General features: G+C 44.0%; 1 protein-coding gene across 1 annotated transcript in view; it reads right to left on the bottom strand.

The window, feature by feature from the left end:
• GLP2R (glucagon like peptide 2 receptor) overlaps positions 1-21,057 on the bottom strand; it is a 49,796-nt gene that overhangs the window by 6,388 nt on the left and 22,351 nt on the right. Inside the window, exons 7-11 of the mRNA XM_026005686.2 lie at positions 19,157-19,316; positions 18,098-18,158; positions 16,657-16,726; positions 11,654-11,742; positions 4,805-4,943 (exon numbers count right to left, since the gene is read on the bottom strand). Of these exons, the coding sequence (XP_025861471.2) occupies positions 4,805-4,943; positions 11,654-11,742; positions 16,657-16,726; positions 18,098-18,158; positions 19,157-19,316 (519 nt within the window). The remainder of the gene's footprint in view (positions 1-4,804; positions 4,944-11,653; positions 11,743-16,656; positions 16,727-18,097; positions 18,159-19,156; positions 19,317-21,057) is intronic.

The raw sequence follows: 21,057 nt of genomic DNA, 5'->3' as shown, positions 1-21,057 counted from the left end.
GGTGGATGGAGAGGCTACGTGGAGGAGAACTGATACGACATTCTATGATCAAGAGCCTCAGCTGAGCCCCAGCCAACAGCCCGTGTCAATGTCCAGCCATGTGAATGAATCATTTTGGATGTTCCAGCCCAACTGAGCTTTCAGATATTTTCAGGCCCATTTTTAAAATTGCATGTATCAAAAATATCACCCTGCTGAGTCCAGAAGGCCCAGTTTATAGAATCATTAAAGATAACAACACAGTTCCTGCTTTGAGCCATGAAGTTTTGGGGTAGTTTGTCACAGAGCAATCAGTGGAGCTGCTAACACAAGCTCCCTTGCCAATGGAGTCTGATAAAAGCTGATTCTTCCTCAAAATCTGTCCCATGTAGTTCCCCCATAAGCTTCTGGTCCTCAGAGGGCCTGGGGCATGTGAGCTCAGCTGACCAAGGGCTCACATAACCTATCAAGCCCTCAGAGGAAGAAAAGCCAACAAATACTGCTGACATAATAGCTATTGGTTCTTGTTTCATTGCTGACAATGAAATTGTTTCTAATTTATGATTATCTTTTAAAGAAGGTTAACACCAAACAACACAGGAAACTTGAATTATTAAAGCTTCACCATTGAAATCCACCCCCAAAGATTGAAATATATTAAACATGGTTTCATAATGAAAATAAACAAGGCCAGCAATGGGTTCTGTGTTGCAGCTCAGAGCCACACACAGCTCAGCTCCAACAGAAGGAAAAAGGAGCCAGGGCACCTGAATGGCTCAGTGGTTGAGTAGATATTTGCCTTTGGCTCAGGGCATGACCCCGGGTCCTGGGATGAGTTCTGCATTGGGCTCCCTGCAGGGAGCCTGCTTCTCCCTCTGCCTGTGTCTCTGCCCCTCTCTGTCTCTCATGAATAAATAAATAAAATATTTTTTTAAAAAGGAAGGAAAAAGGAGCCATCATTCAATTGCCCAGCCCCAGGCTCTGCCTCTGGCCTTTGATGAGCATGAGGCACTATGACAGAGTACTTCCCAGCAGGGGCTCAACCTCCACAAAGAAACCTCATCTCTGATGACTACTGACATGCAGAATTCCTCCTCTGAGTCCTCTGTCACTAAAGTGGTAGGATAATTTCTCCCTCATGGTGACAATGTGAGGGTTCTATGAGATCAAAAGCATTTGGAAGTAAACAGATGTTTTCTCATGTTCCATTTTATTTTTTAATTTTTTTAAAGATTTTATTTATTTATTAATGAGATAGAGAGACAGAGAAAGAGAGAGGCAGAGACACAGGCAGAGGGAGAAGCAGGCTCCATGCAGGGAGCCTGACATGGGACTCAATCCTGGGTCTCCAGGATCACGCCCTGGGCTGAAGGCGGAGCTAGACTGCTGGGCCACCCAGGCTGCCCTTTGTTTTTGTTTTTGTTTTTGAGACACGGTTTTGCAGGATATAGAATCCTTGGTTGAATTATGTTTCTTTCAACACTTTGATTATGTCATATCACTGCTTCCAGACTCCTACTGTTTCTGATTTGAGTCAGGTGTCACTTGTTTGTTGGTCCCTGTATGTCATGAGTCATTTTTCTCTTACTACTTTCAAGAGTTTTCTCTTTGCGTTTGGCTTTCAACAGTTGAACTATAACATTTAACATTTATAACATTTATATAACTATAACTATAACATTTCTCGGTGGGGATCTCCTTGTTTTATCTTCTTTGGGATTCATTGAGCTTTATGGATTCATAGATCAATGTTTTTCATCACCTTTGGGAAGTGCACAGCCCTTATTTCTCCAAAGAACTTTTCTTCTCCTTTCTCTCTCTTGTCCTTCTGGGACTGTATGCTGAAATGCTCAATGGTGTTCCACAGATCTCTGAGACTCTTTTATTTTCTTCATCCCTTTTTTCCTGTTTCTCAAATTGGAGCATTTCAACCGACCTATCTTCAGATGTATTGGCTTTTTCTTCTGCCATCTGATTCTGATATCAAGCCTCCCAAGCGAAATTTTCATTTTCATTATTGTACTTTTCAACCCTAGAATTTTTTCAGGTTGTTTCTTATTTTGCAATTTCTCTCTATATTGAGATTTCCTAATTGATAAATCTTTGTCATCATGCTGATCTTTAATTTCTTAAACATGATTTCTTTCAGTCCTTCAAACATATATTTTTTGAGGATTTTAATTTTAAGTAATCTCTACACCCAATATGGGGCTCAATTTCACAATCCTGAGACCAGAGTCACACACTTTACCAACTGAGCCAGCCAGGCACTCCTGAACATATTTATAACAGCTTCTTTGAAATTCTTTGTCTGCTAAGCAACCTCTCAGAGAGTTTCAGTTGACTGCTTTTCTTTTTCCTGAGTAAGGGTCACACTCTTGTTTCTCTGCATGTCTCATAATTTTTCGTTTTTGTTGTTCAAAACTGGAAGTTTTATTTTTTTTTTATTTTTTTATTTTTTAACAAACTGGAAGTTTTAGAATCTGTATTCCCTACTCCCTACTTCCTGGGTAGTTGCTTTGTCTGGGCCAATAGTTCTGTGAGACTTTTCTCCCCTGTGTTATACAGCTCACTGATGTCTGTGCTCATTTCAAAAATTTTTGGCTTTGTGTTTAAGTCTGGCCTCCTGATCCTGTTTATAATAGCTTAACAATTAGTCAATGATTGATCAGAAGTCGTGTTCAATCACCTTAAATCAGTAAGACTTCCACACTCTTTAATAATGGACCTGTGTGTGGCTTGGGAGACCCATTCCAAGTTTAGACAGTTGATAAGTCTTCTATGGCTTTTACTTTCTATCTCCTGTGTCTCCTGGATGTGTGTGCAGGAGCTCGTGTTCAGCCAGCAACATGTGAATATCCTCTCTGGTCTCCCCTGAGTGTGTATGTAACCTTGCACAAGCCTCCAGCCTACCAGAGAAATATTTTCGAGCTGATCAAAACCCATGATATGTCTCATTCCTCAAATCCCCCTGTTGAGTTTCTGGCTAGCGTGCCAGACCGTTTCTCATCCCAGCTAGGATGACTGTCTTAGGCTGTGACATTTTCATCTCTCAATCCTTTGCCACTGAGATCACTACTGTATCTGACAGTGGCCAGGAGTGTGGGCTTTTCCTGCTCTCTGATTGTTCTACATCAAGTCAGCCCCTTATTGCAACGAAGCTGCTAGTTTTCACTAGAATTTCCTCACTGACGGAGAAGTTGAAGGACAAGCACATTCCAGGCTAAACAAATGGACCCCACTGTTGTTACTCAGATTTAACAATTTTTCTTGAATAAACTCTTCTCAGCCTTTTGTATGCCTCTGGCTGGTTTCCAGGGCCCTCACGTCATTGCTGTTGACAATCTTGTGTGATTTTACTGTTGTTTCTTGGGGGAGGGGATTGCTTGCCAAGTGCCTCTTTCCTCCATTCCATAAGTCCTGCCCTGTACTAGCATTTTGCAATGATTAGTCCCAAGGTTACTACTGAACAGAGACTCTGCTGCCAGCACTGTTTTTGATGGTTGCTTGGATTTGTGGCCTTTGCTACTGAGCCATGCTTTTCAGTATTGATACCCTTGTGTAGTCTCCTCCCCTTCAGTCCAGGCTGGGATTTTCTTTAAAAATCTGGGATTTGCTTTAATTTTTTTTTCTTTTTTTATATATCTAGAAAGTGAGCAGGTGAGGAGCCAAGAGAAGGGGAAAGAGAATCTCCAGCAGGCTCCACACTCAGCATGGAGTCTGACTTAGGGCTCAATCTCACAACCCTGAGATCATGACCTGAGCCAAAATCAAGAGTCGGATGCTTAACCAACTGAACTACCCAGGCACCCATGGGATTTGCTTTAAACATCAGAATGCAGAAGAAGTATCACTGTATGAGTATCAGAATGCAGAAGAAGTATCACTGTATGAGTTTCAGGCCTAGGCATTTAGAAGGCTGGAAGCTCCTGCTTTTGTGCTCTTGGAAGCTCTGCACTGCCATCTAAGAAGTTCAGCTTCCCTGCTAGACAGATCATGTGAGGAGAATCGGCAGTAAGGGATAGGCCCCAAGACTGTATGGAACTGAGGGAAGTAGCTGGCAGTGAGAAATGAAGCCCCAGAAATTTGACCAAATAAATCCACTCCAGCCAGCCCTAACCATGTGAGCCTTCCCAGCTCAGACACCAGACATAAGAGTGGTGAAGCATCTTGGAAGGCATGGCATCACATGGAGCAGAGGGGAGCCATCCTTACTATGCTCACCTGGAGTTCCCCAGAATAATGAGAAAGAATAAAAATTATCGTTGTTATAAGCTACTAGGTAATGGATAACAATTTAAGGATGGATAACCAAATAGCCAGGAAAAAGAGCAACAGCTGGACTACTGGTTCTAGTTTTGGCTTCCTCCAACACATCTTGACACAACTGGCAAGCTTCAAGAGCTGCCTGGTCTTGACTCACTGGTTCCTACCAAGTTGTATTGTGTTCTGAGTATGTCACCTGAAGTATAGACAATGTTCATTGTGCACAACGCCCTGCAGAGAGCCCAGCAAAAATAGGCACATAATAAAAGGCTTCATGCTGACACTCACAGTTAATATGATTGTGAGTCACACCAACTATTACAGCCCAGGAAACAGACCACTTTTCCCTTCTTAGTCACTGAGTCATGCTGGCAGGATCAAGGCAACACAACACTTTTGGTCTACACACCCTTTTCATGCCATAGGTGCCAGTGCCAGAGAGCCTGTTGACACTACAACTTTGTTTCTACCTGTTTCTTTCTCAATTCTCAATCTGTCTGGGTCAAGGGCATTTGGTTTTCTCCAAAGCAAAGGAATCCACGTTCAGATGCCTACTTACATGAAATGAGCTCAGAGTCAGCTGCATGAAGAGTCGTATAAGTTTTGAAAATCCTTCCACTTGATCATCAGTGATGAAGGAGAAGAGAACCTCGTGAACACCCAACAAAGGAATGAGGACCAGTGTTGACTTTGCCAATCTGCAAATGACAACCAAAAAACTGTCAGGAGAGCTATGTTGAGAATAGGCAGTTTCCTGCTCTTCTGTCCATGACTTTATCATAGTTCTTATCATACTGAAAAATAGTTGATCTTCTAGTTTGTCTCCTTGGCTACACATTGAATGCTTTAAGGGCCAGTGTGGTCTTGTTTAACTGATTCCTCCCTACACCTGACTCTTGGCAGACACTCAGGATACATGAATGGAGTGAATGAATGAATAAATGAATGGATGGATGGATGAATTTTCCTATAAAGATTATGATATGCCTATAGATCTTAATGTTTTGACTGATGGATAGATTTCCATGTGCATGGCTGTCTCCCTGGGACACTACACCACTACCAGGTATGACAGATTTCCTATTACCTGGCTGGCAGGTGCCTCTATTTCTTTCTCTATTCAGGACTTCCAATGTCAGTGCTTTATTGAACCTGAGAAGGGAAAGCAAATGAAGTATCTGGGGTCACACAGCCACTAAGTGACAAATCCAGGCCTGGAAGTGAGGCTTCTGACTTCAAACTCACACCCTACACACTCCATGCAGAGCTTGACCTTCAAGCCCCATGCTGCCCTTCAGCCCCAAGACAGCAAGGGCTGCAGGAAATGAGAAACTGATCCTCCTCATAAAAAGTACTGTGTGGAAGCTCGCTGCTGTATACACTCTGCATAAAAAAAGACAAACATTCCTTTGTACCACCCACGTGCAAAGTGCACAGCTGGGGCCCAAACATTCCATATCGCATACCGGTGGTTCCCAAACATGGTTTATCATTAGAATTCCTTAAAGAACCTAAAAAGATAGATGATAGATAGATAGATGAATGAATGGATGGATAAACAGATAGATGGAGAGATAGATGGAGAAATGGATGGGTAGATAGGTGGGTGGATGGATGGGTAGATGGATGGATGGATAGATAGATGGAGAGATAGATGGCTGGCTGGCTGGCTGGGTAGATAATAGATAGATGATAGAAAGATAGTAAATAGATATAGCCAGCTAGCTTCCTCAGCTGAGGTGTCAACCTCCTGAGTCAAAACCTCTGCCCTTTGAGTCCTGGGAATGTAAATTTTTAAGGAATCCTCCCATGGGGTTCTGATAAGCAGCCACATTTGGGAATGACTTTTTTTTTTTTTTTTTTTTTTTTTACCATTGAGCTGCTTCTTAATTTAAAACTACCTACATTAGCAAAAGTGACTCATACCCAGGGCACAAACAAAGCTACTGTCTTGTATATACACACTGGAAAAAAAAAGTTTAATCCCTAATGACTTTTTAGCCCAAGTCACTTTTCTTAAAGGGCCAGACTTGGAGAAGGCTTCCCCCCACCCCAACCCTGTGGAATTAACGATGGAGGAGATCATGGGCGATGTCCTCGGGAAGATTAACTATATGCAAGAGAAAGTGTTTAGTGTGGATCCTGTGTCTGTGAGACCCATTCAAGTGTAATGGTATCAAGGAAATGAGAAAATCTCACCTTTGTCCCCTGAAAAGACCTAGAACCGTAGGAGGAAAGTAGGCACATAAGCTGTGTGTGCAAGACCAGTGATGGATGGGGTATTGGGGGTGGGAGTGCTAGGCAGTGGGGAAACAGACACCAGGTCTAGTTATGCCCTTCCCCTGAGCTGAGCCCCATCAATTCCAACCCCACTCCCATCCAGGGCAACACTAAGGTGGTCCTAAGGACAGAATATTTCAAGAGAGTTGTTTATGTGCTTGTTTTTGCTTTTTAATTTCCAGGAGTGTTTTTAAAACCCTCTGTCTCAGAGGCAGCAAAGTGGCAACCACAGGTTAAATTTGTACTACTGGTGGTTTTTACTTAGGCTAAGGGGGTGATTTCTGTTACTGGAACCACTTATAAGTAATAAAGACAGTTGGAGCAGAGGGGGCCAGATTTCTGGCTTCTTTGGAAAAACATGGAAATCTGGGCCTGCAATTTTTCTTGGTAATTGTCATTGGCGGGCCCATAGCAGCTGTTTTCTTCACAGGGAACATGTCCTCTACAACATTCAACCCATCTGTACTACTCACTTATGTTCCACGCTTGGCCCCTGTGAGTATCTGAGTTTGTGACCCTTGCTCTGGGTTATCTAAGTTTTATTTAATTAATTTATTTATTTTTTAAAGATTTTATTTATTCATTCATGAGAGATACAAAAAGAAAGAAGCAGAGACACAGGCAGAGGGAGAGCAGGCTCCCTGTGGGGATCCTGATGTGGGGCTTGATCCCACAACACAGCCTGAGCCAAAGGCAGATGCTCAACCACTGAGCCACGCAGGTGCCTCAGTTATCTGAGTTTTAATGATACGTGCTACATACTTAGATGCAGGTCTGCATTTCACCATTAACTTGGGGCCATGCTATTCAAAACATTAGGTGTTTTGAATAAGCTCTGTATTTTGGAATAATAGCAAATCTGTAGAAAAGTAGCAAAGAGAGTACAGAGAGTTCCACATATGCTTCCCCCAGTTTCCCCTCATGTTAAATCGTGTATAACCATGGTACATTTATTTGTTAAGACTAAGAAGCCAATACTGGCATACGACAAGTAACTATGCTCCAGATCCCTCTCAGATTTCACCAGGTTTTCCCCTAATGTCCTTTTCATGTGCCCGAGTCCCATATTTAGCATGGGATGATTTTTAAGGAATGGCCTTCTGTTTATGAAGCTTTGGGCCATTTTAGTAACTGTCAGCTCCCTGGTAGGATGTCAAGGGATTCCCCGTTCCTTATCTCATTCTAACTTCTCCTTAGACAAAGTACCATGTGTGTTCCTGTTCGGATAGAAATCCATAAATATATATCTACAGCCGTTTACTCTTATGAACTGTATTTATGCTTATTTTTCATCTATAGTCATTTGTTTGTTTAAATTGTTTGGTTTATTGCAGTCATTCAGTGATCCAACAAATATTTATGGAGCATGAGCCAGTGCAGTGGGAGAAGAGGTGCTGTGGTCAAAAGCAGTGGAACCCAGGGGCAGTATCTGGGCCTGGGTTCAAATCTCGATGCCACCAATTATCCTCCATGTGGCTTTGGACAAATTATTTAAGCTCTCATCTATAAAAATGAGGATTATACAACTAATACCATAATATGAAGTGTTGAAATAATTAAAACATTATTATTAATAATAATACAACTGACAGTGTCGTTTGAAAGAGCAAATAAACACATGGTAAACCCTCGGAATATTGATATCTGATGCTTGAATGTTCACTAGGATTTGGGTATCACTGTTTTTTTTAAAATAAGCCATCTTTGCCTTCAGGTTGCTTACAACCTCCACGACTTTGATCAATTTCACTTCCATTTGTTACATTTTTTTGGTTTTGGGTGCCCACCAGAACATCTTTTTGGAAAGGGCTCTGAGGCTCGGCAGGTGAAGAAATGACCCTCCTTTATAAATTCAGCAAGAGCTCTGCCCGGCACACCACATGGAGAGTAGAGACTGGTCCTCCGGGGGAAGAGCAGCCTGGGTGCTGGAAGCCACAAGGAACAGACAACTCTGACGCCACTGAGCATCATCAGCTGGCATCTGCCCACATTCCAGGGGCCTGGCTCGGCTCTCCCACTCCTGGCCAGGCAGGTGTGCCATGTAACTCTCCTCTGCTTGAATGCTGGAAGCCCAGGGACAGGATGGGGACTACAGGAGGTTCTCCAGCAACTAACAACTTGCCTTTTTGGCAAGACCCAGACCTATTTAATTTAAACTTTCCTAAAATATGCTCCTGGAGGAGATGGGGGCCAAATCTTGAGAGCTACATTCTGAAAGTTCTCAAAATCTGGGGGAGGTGGAAGCAGGCCTGTTTCTACCAGAGTTTGGACAAAATGCCCTGGGCCCTGTCGCCCCTTCCTCCTCATCCTAGCCGGGGAGGGGTGGCAAAGGAAAACAGACCTGGAGGGGGACGTGGAGGTAGAAGAGCTCAGTGTGAGCTGGTGGGGGTGACCTAGTGGGGTGACTTAGAAATGAGAGCATTTAGCACTGCTCTGCAGAGAAAAATGAGCAGATGCCCTCCTCAATGCTGCAGGATTCGCCAGCCAGGGCAGGAAAATCAGGTGGGCTGGTGTGTCCTGAGAGGCAGGACCCTGGGTTTTTGCTAATTAATGAGCATAAGCTGAGCAATTGTACTGTGCTCTGTGCTGGAGCAAGGTGAACAGAAAGCAGATGGCCAACCAGAATGATGAAGAAAGTCACAAAGATGCTAAGAGTCCCCTGTACTTACCCAGCCCTATCTGTGGAGACCCTGAGAAATGAGCCCTGCTTTCACCAGGCAGGTGGCCCCACAGGGCAATGGGGGTTTCTCACGGTCAGTGATCCTTTGCACCGATCACTCTACTTTGACGACATGATCACTGGCAACACCCCAGTGACTGCTTTGAATTTCTGGCTTATTTGTTGTCAAGTATGCTAGGAGTGCAGGCACCAGGAGGAAACCCCCCTGCTCATTCCCGCCTTTCACCACCTCTAAGAATGAACAGTTGTATAGTCTGGTTTATATATCAGTCTCTTGTGAGTCCAGTTGGCATTAGGCAGCTCTCCAAAGTCTCAGCCATTTGGGAACACTGATACGTCCCTGGGTGGTGACAAACTCACCAAGGTAAGGTGTCTTAGCCTGGGAGGACTCCAGGTGGGCATAAACCCAGGTTTCTCTTTTCAAGCTTTATCCTTGAACAAGGGTGGAGGAAGGGAGGAAGAAACCTTTCCAGACTGGTTGTATATATCAGACAAGTTATTCTTTCTCCTCCCAAAATAGCTGTCTTGGATCATTGCTCAGCCATGAGGGTCTCCCCAGTATTTATGCTTGCCTAGATTGTCAGCTCCCAGTCGGGTATGCACACTTGAGGGCTGTGCAAAAACAATCCATGTGGCATTAGAAGAAAACGTAATAAGGAAAGATAATTGAAGTTCTATGTGTTAAATTTTAATCCATCCTTTACCATTTTCTCTTTCTGTTGTATTTTATAATGTCTATATCAGCTCAACAGACCATGGGTATAAATGATGAGGGGCATGCTCAGAATTTCTTTATTGAAAAAGATGCATGATCAGAAAAGTTTGGGAACCACCATCTTGGATAATTCCAAAGGAGATCTTGCAAAAGGGGATGTTGTGGCTGCTTAGAAGCATATCTGCCATGGCCCAACCTGAAAACTCCATGGGTTATTTCACTACAGCATCTGACCCAGTGTCCTGCACTCTGCATCAAAATATCTTGGGGGAAGTCCATAAGAAGTCCAGGTAACAGGGCTCCATTCCACATTTACTGAGTCTGAATACCCAGTGGAAGGCCTCATGAGTCCATGCTTTTGGCTGCCTTGCCAGGTGATGCTTATAAGCAGCTAGAATGGAAAGCTTCTTTAGGGGACCCTATGGGTTTGGAGCATGGGGAGCCCCAATGGTACATGGTGGGCTTTGAGGGCAGAAAAAAGCAGGGTGTAGACTCTCAGTCTGCATGGAAAGTGGTGTCTTGGGATTTGTCTACTCCCTGTTTCTGTTTCTGGGCAGTGCCGTCCTCTGTCGGGTTTCCCAGATGCTTCAGTGTCCCCTGTGCCTGGTTAGTGAGAGGCCTGCCCTCCCTGAATGGACCCATGATGGGAAGACTAGAGCAGCTCTAACCATGATTTTAGATCTCCACCCTCAGAGAGCAGTTAGAGGCTTAGCCTTGGGAGAAGAGCCAAAGAAGCTTTGAGCCACTTAGAGTTCTCCACCAGAGGCGCCAAGAAAGTCGGCATGGTTCTGTGTTGTCCAAGCCAGCCCAAGTGCCTTCAGGGTGAGAGGGTGAGTTGCAAAATGTTTGGGCCAATTATAGCATATATTTGTCAGTGGTGAACCATACGTGTTTATATCCTTTGGGAACTCCCAGAAGAAGGGTTTTAGGTATATAGAATTTGGGGTCTTGATCCTGGGCAAAGACCACTCACACATCCAATTAGACTGAGAACCCACATCTATGAGCTTCTTTGGTCTTCCTAACAAGCAAGAGATGGGTTTCCTGTGACATTCCCATTTTACACACATGAAATTAGGCCCAGGGAGGCCAAGTATGTTGCCCTAGGTCACTCAGCAGATCTGGGATCATGGCCAGCATCAGCCCTCTTGACATATGTTCACACCAAAATACTAGTTTTTGGGAGTTGGAATGTTCTTCTTGCAGACAGGGCCCACATACTATCTTTCTTTTGTTCCAAGCACAGGTCCAGGCACATGGTAGGTGTTCATTAAATATTTGTCAGATAAATGGAAAAAATACCTTCCCAGCACACCTGCGTCAGGTCCAATTTTAGTGTTAGTGAGAGAGAAACAGAGCTCCACCCATCCTCACTCACACCTCTGCCTATGACCTGCCATGTGGACTAAAATCCTTACCCTTAGAGCCACTCTTTGGCTCAACCAAATGGCTCTACCATCCACTCTTAGGGGCATTTTAAGTTCTCTGCTGCAGGGAATGTGCATACCCTTGACCACTCACTTCATGTCCATGGGGCCAGAAGGTCCTCAACAGTGGCAAAAGCCTTGCATGACCCCATGACACCTTTTTCAGAGGTTCCTTTCTTGATACACTCATCTTGGGAAACAGACATATCGATATAGCTCATGCCCCTCCCCCAGAACGTTATCCAGAACAGCCTGAAGGGGTCAAAATAATCTTGGACCATTGAGCACTGACCTCAGGCCACTCACCTGTATTTATAATCTCTGAAGCACATTTGATGGGCTTTGAGCTTTGAAATGAGAAGCTTGACAATTTTCAGGAAGATGAAGAAATTGACCTTGGGGAAAAAAGTAGATATGGGTTAATAAGTGATATAGACTCCACATGGTTATGAATATCAAGGTCACCCTGAGCCTGGCCATTGGGTCCTTGTCCATGTAAGCCAAGGGAAATGTGGCAGTTGACCATTCAGGAAGTACATGCTCGTGGCCATCCCCACTCTTCCAAAGGCCATGTCAACACATCCATGTATTATTTCATTTAATCTTCACAATAATATTCTGAAAAGCCACACTGTTTTTATGTCATGATACAATGAGAAAAAGGAGAGGCATGGGAGATACAAGAGGCACGGAAGAGACCAGTACAGTTCCTAAAGGTGCACACACAGCAAGTGACTGAGCTGGTACTAAATACAGCTTTACCCGAAAATCATCTTTTCTTCATGTAAACAGCCTCCCTTCTGTAAAGAACTGCAGCCCTACTGATGTCTAACTTGAGGTCTTCTTGCTGCCATGGAGTTTATTGGAAAGCACATATTCTCCTTTCCCTAGAGTGGATTCCACACCTGTCATGAGCTGGGACAGTTCGACCCTTCATTGTCAGCCTTGGTAGAAATGTTTAAATATGTCTGCAAATTCTTCAGCACTGTTGCCTTAGAAAGGCAGAGCCTAATTCCCTCTTTCCCTCTGAGATGTAAGCAAGGCTTAGCTATGTACATCAAATGAAAAGAACATGGTGGAAGTGAGGCTATGTGACTTCTTAGGGTAGGTCCTCAAAAAGATGGCATCCACCTGGTTCTCTCTCTCTCTTTCTCTGGGGAAAGCCAGCCGCCATGTTGAAAGCACACTCAAGTAGCCTGCAGAGAGACCCACCTTGGGGAACTGAGTTCTCCTACCAACAACTAGCACCACTTGCCGGCCATGTGTATGAGCCACCTGGGAAGCTGATTCTCCAGCCCCTGTCAAGCCATCAGATGGTTGCAGCTCTGGCCAACACCTTAACAGCAACCCCATGAGACACTGTGAGGCTCTTGGAGAAGTAGAAAGGCAAGTGATTGAGGGCTTGGAGAATGAGAATGAGATTTGTGAAGAGTAAGACCGAGTGGGGGTGGGTGGGAGAGAACCAGCACCTGCAGAGCCTTTCAACGTCACACAGAGGACTTTGGGTTTCCTTCCAAAAGCAATGGAGAGCCAGTGATGAATCTCAAGCAGGAGAGTTACCTGATCAGATTTGTATTTCTATTCAGAAAGATCATTTCAACAGCTGTGGGGATTAAGGATTGGAGGAAGGCAAAGCCAGAGTAGGGGAGACAGGAAAGAATGATGGAGAGGTGATATAAAGCCACAGCTGTGGTGCATCAGCAATGGGGAATATGAGATGGATTTGAAAGTCTTAAGGAGTTTGAGTCAAATGGCCTAATTTGTTAGTGGTTGGATGTGAGGTCAAAGATGATCCAAAGTTTCTCAGTAGATCTCAAGTGTGCTATCGTGTCATTCACCGAGAGTGAGCACATGAAGGAGGGAGAGCAGGTGCAAGAGGATGAGGAGAGCTCTAGTTACTGTGGACACAAGAGATGGCTCAAGGCAGTGAGATATTTATGTTTGGATTTCAGCAGAGAAGTCCCAGCTGGAGCATGGAGCCAGCATTGGAGGAGGTGAGATCGTCCAGAAAGGCAGGGTAGACTGAAAGAAATAAAGGGTTAATTAAGAGACTCACCTTGTGATGAAAGGAAATGGAGGCAGGAAAAGAGATGGAGAAAGAGTAGCCAGGGCAGTTGGAGCAGATCACAAGGAAGTGGTGTCCTGGAAGCTCACGGCTGTAAGAATTTAAGAAGGTGAACACTAAGTGGAATTTAAGCAAACTAAGACTGCATTTAGCAACAAAGAGCTGAGAAAAGGTGCACTTCACAGGTGGCAGCATGAGCCAGATCGCAATGCTTTGCTTTTTGAGCTAGACATGAAGAGGTAGATGATATTGAAGAGGCTTGGCTGTGAAGGGAAGCAGAATGATAGAACAGTAATTGACAAGGGATGCAGAATGGGGACAATGTCTCTCCCCTCTTTTACATGCAGGGCTGTAAGAGGTTTGGGGTTACAGTTGTTCTTTTCTTTTAAGATTTTATTTATTTATTCATGAGAGACAGAGAGAGAGAGGGAGAGGGAGAGAGAGAGAGAGAGAGAGAGAGAGAGAGAGAGGCAGAGACACAGGCAGAAGGAGAAGCAGGCTCCATGCAGGGAGCCTGATGTGGGACTCAATCCCGGGTCTCCAGGATCACTCCCTGGGCTAAAGGCAGAGCTAAACCGCTACCAGGCTACCCAACAGTTGTCTTTTTTTTTTTTTAACTTTTTTTGTATATATTTTTTATTGGCATTTGATTTGCCAACATATAGCATAACACCAGGTGCTCATCCCATCAAGTTCCCCCCCTCAGTGCCTGTCACCCAGTCACCCCAACCCCCCACCCACCTCCCTTTCTGCCACCCCTTGTTCGTTTCCCAGAGTTAGGAATCTCTCATGTTCTGTCACCCTCTCTGATATTGTTTTTAAAACAGAAAAGAGTTGAGAATGCCTCCAGGTGATGAGGAAAGAGCCAGTAGAGTTGGAGATTGGGTGATCATTAATGGCGGAAAGTCTCCACTAACACTGAGCCAGCACAGGACCAATGCCTCCTGCCTGGAAATAAAACCCTGGAAACACACAGTGAAACAAAAGCTGCAGAATCCAACCTGTACCTCCTGTGACTCGCCTTATCAAGCCCAGGAGAATCAGTGCTCAAAACTAACAGACTACAGTTTCAGGCAAGAGACTACTATTTATCCAATCCACCAGCCAGCAGGAATGATGGAGCTTCCCAGCCAAAGAGTATTTAGTAACAGAACACTTAAATACAAACTAAATGCAACCAAGTAATTTATTTCTTTAATGGGATATCTGCTTTTCCTCACAAAGAGAAAACGTTGTGTCCTTGGCTTAGTGATTTGTTGAAGTCAGGCATTTTTCTCACAAAGTAAGTTGAACCGGGGAAAGGAACGTTATTTCAGCAAATTAATTTCAATTGGGACTGTACCCTAGGAAATGAAGAGTTGTGATGAGGAGCATGTGGATTTTCTGTTTTTTGTGTCTTCCAGGGGCCAATGGGCCATATGGCTCCTCAATGCCACGGAATGAAACATCAGCCTGGTTGACCATGGAGCCTGTGCTCACCTAGGCATCCCGCAAGACAAGAGTCAGCAGGCCCATTTGGATGACACTGTTCTTCATTTGTGCACAAGCAGGAAAAGAGACTGAGTGAGGAAATTTTTTAAGAACGCAGCCAACTCCTCTTAGATTCTGTGATGAGAATGGGGACCCAGGACCCCAAATATGTAAGGCTCCCTTTCAGGTCCTAGACAGTGCAGAATGCATTATCAGATACCACGTTCCTGGTGACACTTCTTTGGTACCCCAGCACCTGTGCTTAGGTCTGGGAGGCAATTGCCTCCCTTAGAGGCTGGCAGAGGCAATTGCTAACATGGTAGGGGGCTCAGAAGTCAGCTTCATCTACCCCTAAACTTCTCCACCTACCCCTGTCCCCTCTTCACCTGGCCTGCTGTGTGGACTAAAATGTCTTATCATTAGAGCTGCTCCTTAGGGTTAAAATACTTCATCCCCAGAACCCTGATGAAGTGCACACATCACACAGTTTATAGGAACACTTGTGGTGGGGGGTGCTTTTTCCATCTATTATTCATCCATTTGCTCATTTTTACAACAATGAGTAATTCAGTCACTACTTATGATCTGACCCACTTTCACCATGGGGAGCAGAAGATGGGATGCAGCAAAGCTAAGGTATAAGGGGGTAGGAAAGCACAGGGTATGGAGAGATTCCCACTGCAACTTTTAGAGGAGGGAACTATGAAAATGAGATGTTTGGGAGACACAGAAAGCCCCTGGACGCCTGGTGAGACAGAAGATCTAAAAACAGACAATACCAGTGAAGACTAATTTTACGGACTTCTCAGCTTTGCCAAGTCCTGGAATTATCAGAGGAGATTCAGTAGGAACAAATGAAAGAATCTGAGTTTGTAACTTCATAAAGTCAACAGATGGTTCATTCAATTCATTGGCTAAAAAAAAAAGCGTTCAGCTGCGTGTTCAATTTGGTTGATCCATTACCTCTAGGAATTACGGTGTGGATAGAACAAACCTGCATAGTGTACGTATTTTGTAAGGCTGTCCATGAAGGTTTGGACTAATCAAAGCTTTCTGGATTTTCTACTGGGAGCAGAGGAGACTAGGATATAAGAATATATCTTATTCTGGGATGGTTCTATTCTAAATGTACACCCAAGGGTAACAGGTTAATTTAAGTAGTGGAGCCTTATATCCTGAAGAAGATGTGAATTCTCCAATTTCTATGCCTCATGTAAGACCAGAGCATCTGGACTCTCGGGATTGTTACATTGTTATCTCTGAAACAGAGAGAAAGTCAAGAGGGCAGCAGATAAAATCAGCTGGGATGTCTGGAAACCCCGCATAGCGTTCATTCACATCAGCCCTGATGCTGATCCATGGATGCAGACCCAGTCTGGGGGAGGTGGGAGAAGCCCAGCTGTGGTAACAAGGATGCTCACGGCAGGGTGGGGGGGAGGGGGAGCCTGAGTCTCAGGATGAGTCTCTTTAGTCCCATACAGCGTCACTGAGCTGGTTACAGGTTTCTGTATACAGCATGAGGCCCCAGGGAGAAGGAGGCCTGTGGTACAACCCTGCATTGGAGTCCTGAACCAGAGCAAGGATAAGATTCTAACTTGTTCCTTCTCGTTCAACACACCCTGCTCACAACTCTCGACCACCCCTTTTCTCAAGGGAACTGGCCCAGGCTCACTCTGAGTCAGAGAATTCTGCTGGGTGGCAGGGGAGGGGGAGCAGGGTCCCCCACAGCTAACATGCTCAGGGAGGAAGAAGCAGGAGTGGGAATGGTCCTTACCATTACACAAAGCAGCATGGGCCCTCGGATGATCCACCAGATTTTCTTATTTCTATTGGTTACCCAGCACCTATGGCAAAGAGTGGGCAGGAGAAGACTTAAAACAGGGACACGAGGGCACCTGGGTGGCTCAATTGGTTAAGCATCTGCCTTTGGCTCAGGTCACGATCTCAGGGTTCTGGGATCGAGGCCCACACTAGGCTCCCTGCTCAGTGGGGAGCCTGCTTCTCCCTCTGCCTACTGCTCCCCCTGTTTGTGCTCTCTCTCTCCGTCTCTCTGTCAAATAAATAAATAAAATCTTTAAAAAACAAAACCAGAGACATGGTTGAATGAACAGCCTCATGCCCTCTGGAAAAAGGGTGCTCATACTTAAGACTGACTGCCACTCGTGATTCTCCTGGGGGTGGGAGAGAGAAAATAAAACAGGATTACAACCCCCTCCTATTCGTATGGTACCATCAACTTTTCTTAATGGTAAAGTGTTCTTTGAATGCAAACAACATTGGCATGGGACTTTCCACGCTTTTCTTCAAGTTCATACAAAAATAAATTATTAATTACACATACGGGATGTTTTGGTAGTGATTATTTGGAAGGGGGGAAATAGGGTCACACGATATACGTTGTGGGCAGCAGGCTTACCAATGTCCTGTTGAGATTCAATCCCTAGAAGCCAAATGATGGGGAACCAACCTGGTTTTTTAGTAGTCTCCATAAAGTTCCACCATATAGGCATGCCACAATTTGTTCATGGTTTCCCATATTAGTGGATGCTCAGGCATTTTGTTTTTGTTTTGGGTTGCTTTTTTTTTTAATTGAGATATAATGGATATTTAACACCATCTTAGTTTCAGGTGTGCAATATAATGACTTGATATTTGTATATACCTTGGCAAGATGTTAACTGGGCCACAATAAGCCCAGTTAACGTCTATCACCACACATAGTTACAAATGTTTTTTCTTGCCATAGGGATTTTTAAAACAGACTCTCGAAGCACTTTTCAAATATACAACAGGGTATTATTAACTCACCATGCTGTCTCCATGTTATACTTTATATCTCTTGGACTTATTTATTTTATAGCTAGAAGTTTGTGCCTTTTGACCACCTTCACCCATTTCAGTTTGCTTCCTCTTCATCCCACTGTGAACAATGACACATTAACCAATATTGTACCCGTATCTTTACATACCGAAGGTCATCGCCACCCCATGCAGTGACTTTCTTGAGTGTTAATTTGAGCTAATTTGGTGCTAACTTGCATGTGTAACTAAGCTAACAAACTTTGATTATTTTATCTACAGGTCTAAGTACATTCTAGATGGCCAAAACAGAAGGTGGTGGATATTCTCTTTGGGAAAACGGTGTCAATTCTTGTATTTGGGCATATCTTGGAATTCCTGTCTCACGGAAATGTGTGAGCGGGTGAATTTCCTACCCAGTGTTTTCCAGCTGTGCACGGGTGATACTCCAGGGTACAACAAACAGCAGCGGGAAGGCTGGGGGAAGAAAACAGGGAAATGCAGTTAGGATCTGATTGGCCAAACCTGCCTGCCTCCCACCCCACCCTGATGAGCCAAAACCATCTTGTAAAAACGTATAAAAGCCCAAATATCACAGAACCGCAGGCTGAGAGCTGAAGAGACTTAGGGTGACACAGAACCCATCTGTTGTTTTACCGTCAGGCAAACCAGGAAGCAGAGAGGAGAAAACACCCGCCACATGTTGCAAAGCAGCTCAGAGTAAATCCAAAACATTCACCCAAATCTCCCAAATGGTAGGCCACCGGTATTTCTTCTGAATCCTGCAGAGCCTCACATTTTCCAAGAGTTTGTAGCAACAGGGGTTCCAGACCCCTTCTTGAAGACTGAGTTGGCGTTTTTGGACTGGATGTTTGTGTCCTCTGCTCCAACCCCATGTTGAAGCCCTAACCCTCAATGTGGTGATCATTGGGGGCTGGATCTTTGGAGGTAACTAGGTTTGGAAGGTGGGGGTGGTATTGGTCATCATGATGGGATTAGAGCCTGCTCTCTCTCTCTCTCTCTCTCTCTCTCTCTCTCTCCATCATGTGAGGCTATAGTGAGAAGGCGGCTGTCTGCAAAAGAAGAGGCCCTCACCAGAACTCAACCATGCTGGCACTCTGATCTCAAACTTCCCAACCTCCATAACTGTGAGAAATAAATGTCTGTTGGTTACGCCATGCAGTCTATGGCATTTTGTTATGGCAGCCTGAGCAGATCACTACAGCTGGGGACAGGGTAGGAGGGAGAGCATCTAATTGTACAAAAAAAGCTTGTTGATTTTTGAAAGTATGCATTCGGTCTATAGTGCTTATTTGTATCTGTACATGTACACACACACCCCTTTCATCAGTATCTTTTCACTGGAGAGTTATCTGCCCCAGATGCTCCCTCCAGCTGGGAAACCAAAGGTTCTATCAAGCTCCTATGTTCTGATGGGCCCCTAGGAGAAGAGGCTGGGGGTTCAGGTCACTCACCCCAACCCACCAGCATGTATCTGGGCCACAGCCGCCTCTCAGAGAGCACTGTGGGCTCCAGCAGCGTGTGCAGATAAAGGCCTTCGACCAGCAGCCATGAGTAATTGGCACCCACGAAGTAGTGCAGCAGGACCTGAGCCGAGCGGCAGGAGGCAGATATCTGTGAAGGACAGAGCACCCGAGGGTGAGGCCAGACCTTCTCATATGGACCCAAGAGGCTGGAGAAGGGCCTCCCCATGTACAGCCCTCTCTCTTCCCTGTCTCACCACACAAATTTGCTTACTATCTCAGAAAGGCTGGCAACAATACCAAAATGCGAGGGAGGGCTTTCTGTAGGGTTCAGAGCCCAGCCTCTTCCTTGACCTTCTAGATTTGTGTAGACAAACAAAAATAAAGAGAATGCACCAGCAGCAATTTCCCAAAAGGAAACACTGAAAGGTATGTTCCCTGATCTTAGTTCAAATCAACTAGAAACTAAAAAAAAGAAAAAAAATCTTCATATGATTGGAAAGGAAGAAATAATTTCTAAATAACCTGTGAATCAAAAAAAGGAAATAATGATAAAAATTAGAACTTATTTTTGAACTGAATGAAAGGAAAATTCTACATATCAAAAGGTGTGGTGTGCAGCTAATACCACACCTAGAGTAAAACCTACAACCTTAAATGACTCAATTAAAAAAAGAAACAAGCTGAAAAATCAATTATCCTAACTATCACATCAGAAAAAGAGCAGCAAATTTAACCTAAAGAAAGGACCTGGCAGGGGCAGGTAGGTGGCTCAGTGGTTGAGCATCTGCCTTTGGCTCAGGGCGTGATCCTGGGGTCCTGGGATCGAGTGCTGCATCAGGCTCCCACAGGGAACCTGCTTCTCCCTCTGCCTATGTCTCCGCCTCTCTCTCTCTCTGTGTCTCTCATGAATAAATAAATAAAATATTTGAGGGGAAAAAAAAGAAAAAACCTGGCAGGAAAGCATAAAGATAAAAGTAGAAATTAATGAAACAGACCACATAAACGTAATCAACAATCCTAAAATTTCATTCTACAGTTTGTCTAGTAAAACCAAAAAACATCTGGTGAGGATGATCAAGAGGGTAGAAAAGAAAATGAAGGTATAAATAATCAATATCAGGGATGCAAAAAGCAATACCTCCAAAGCTGCAACAGACCTTAAAAAGATCTTAAGAAACTATGAACTATTATGGCAAGAAACTCGAAAAGTTAGAGGAAGTACATGAATTCCTAGAAAAACTAAGTTACTAAAATTGACACCAGAATAAACAGAGAACCTGAACACAAGTCAAAACTAGTGCATAGTTAAAAGCCTTCCAATTAAGAAAACTCTGATTCCAAAGGCTTCACTGGAGTGATCTATGAAATATGTAAGAAAGAAAAATACCCATCTTAAATTCTTCCAGAGAATAGAGAAAGAGGTAACAAGTCTAATTTGTTTTAAGAGATCACCATAAACTTTATCATCTTTTTCAGAAGAAAAGAAACTTCCTCACAGGTGCAGGTGAGAGAATGCTAAAGAGAACACAGCATCAGCTAATGAATCCAGCATTTTAGGGAAAAGAGTAATACATCAGAACCTAGTTGTATTTATTCCAAGAAAGCCAGGTTAATTTAACAGGTTACTATAATCATTATTCATAAGATAAAGGAAAAAGCATCCCAACAGAAGCAGATTTCAATGTGGAAAAGATTTGCTGCTTTTAAAAATTGCAATAATAATGATAATGATAATAATAAGGAATAATTAATAATAAAGGCTCATCTGTACAGTTCTTTTGTTCACAGATGAAGAAATTTCCCACCCAAGTGCACACAGTAGCCCTGTGGTGGACTCTTCTATGCTGACGTCTTTTACCTGCCCCACTCTTGGGAGGTTTGGGGGGGCT

The sequence above is a fragment of the Vulpes vulpes genome, chromosome 12 (genome assembly GCF_048418805.1).
Source record: "Vulpes vulpes isolate BD-2025 chromosome 12, VulVul3, whole genome shotgun sequence".
NCBI classification, from domain to species: Eukaryota; Metazoa; Chordata; class Mammalia; order Carnivora; family Canidae; genus Vulpes; species Vulpes vulpes.
Note: the sequence above shows the minus strand (reverse complement) of the source record. Positions and strands in the feature narration are given on the sequence as shown.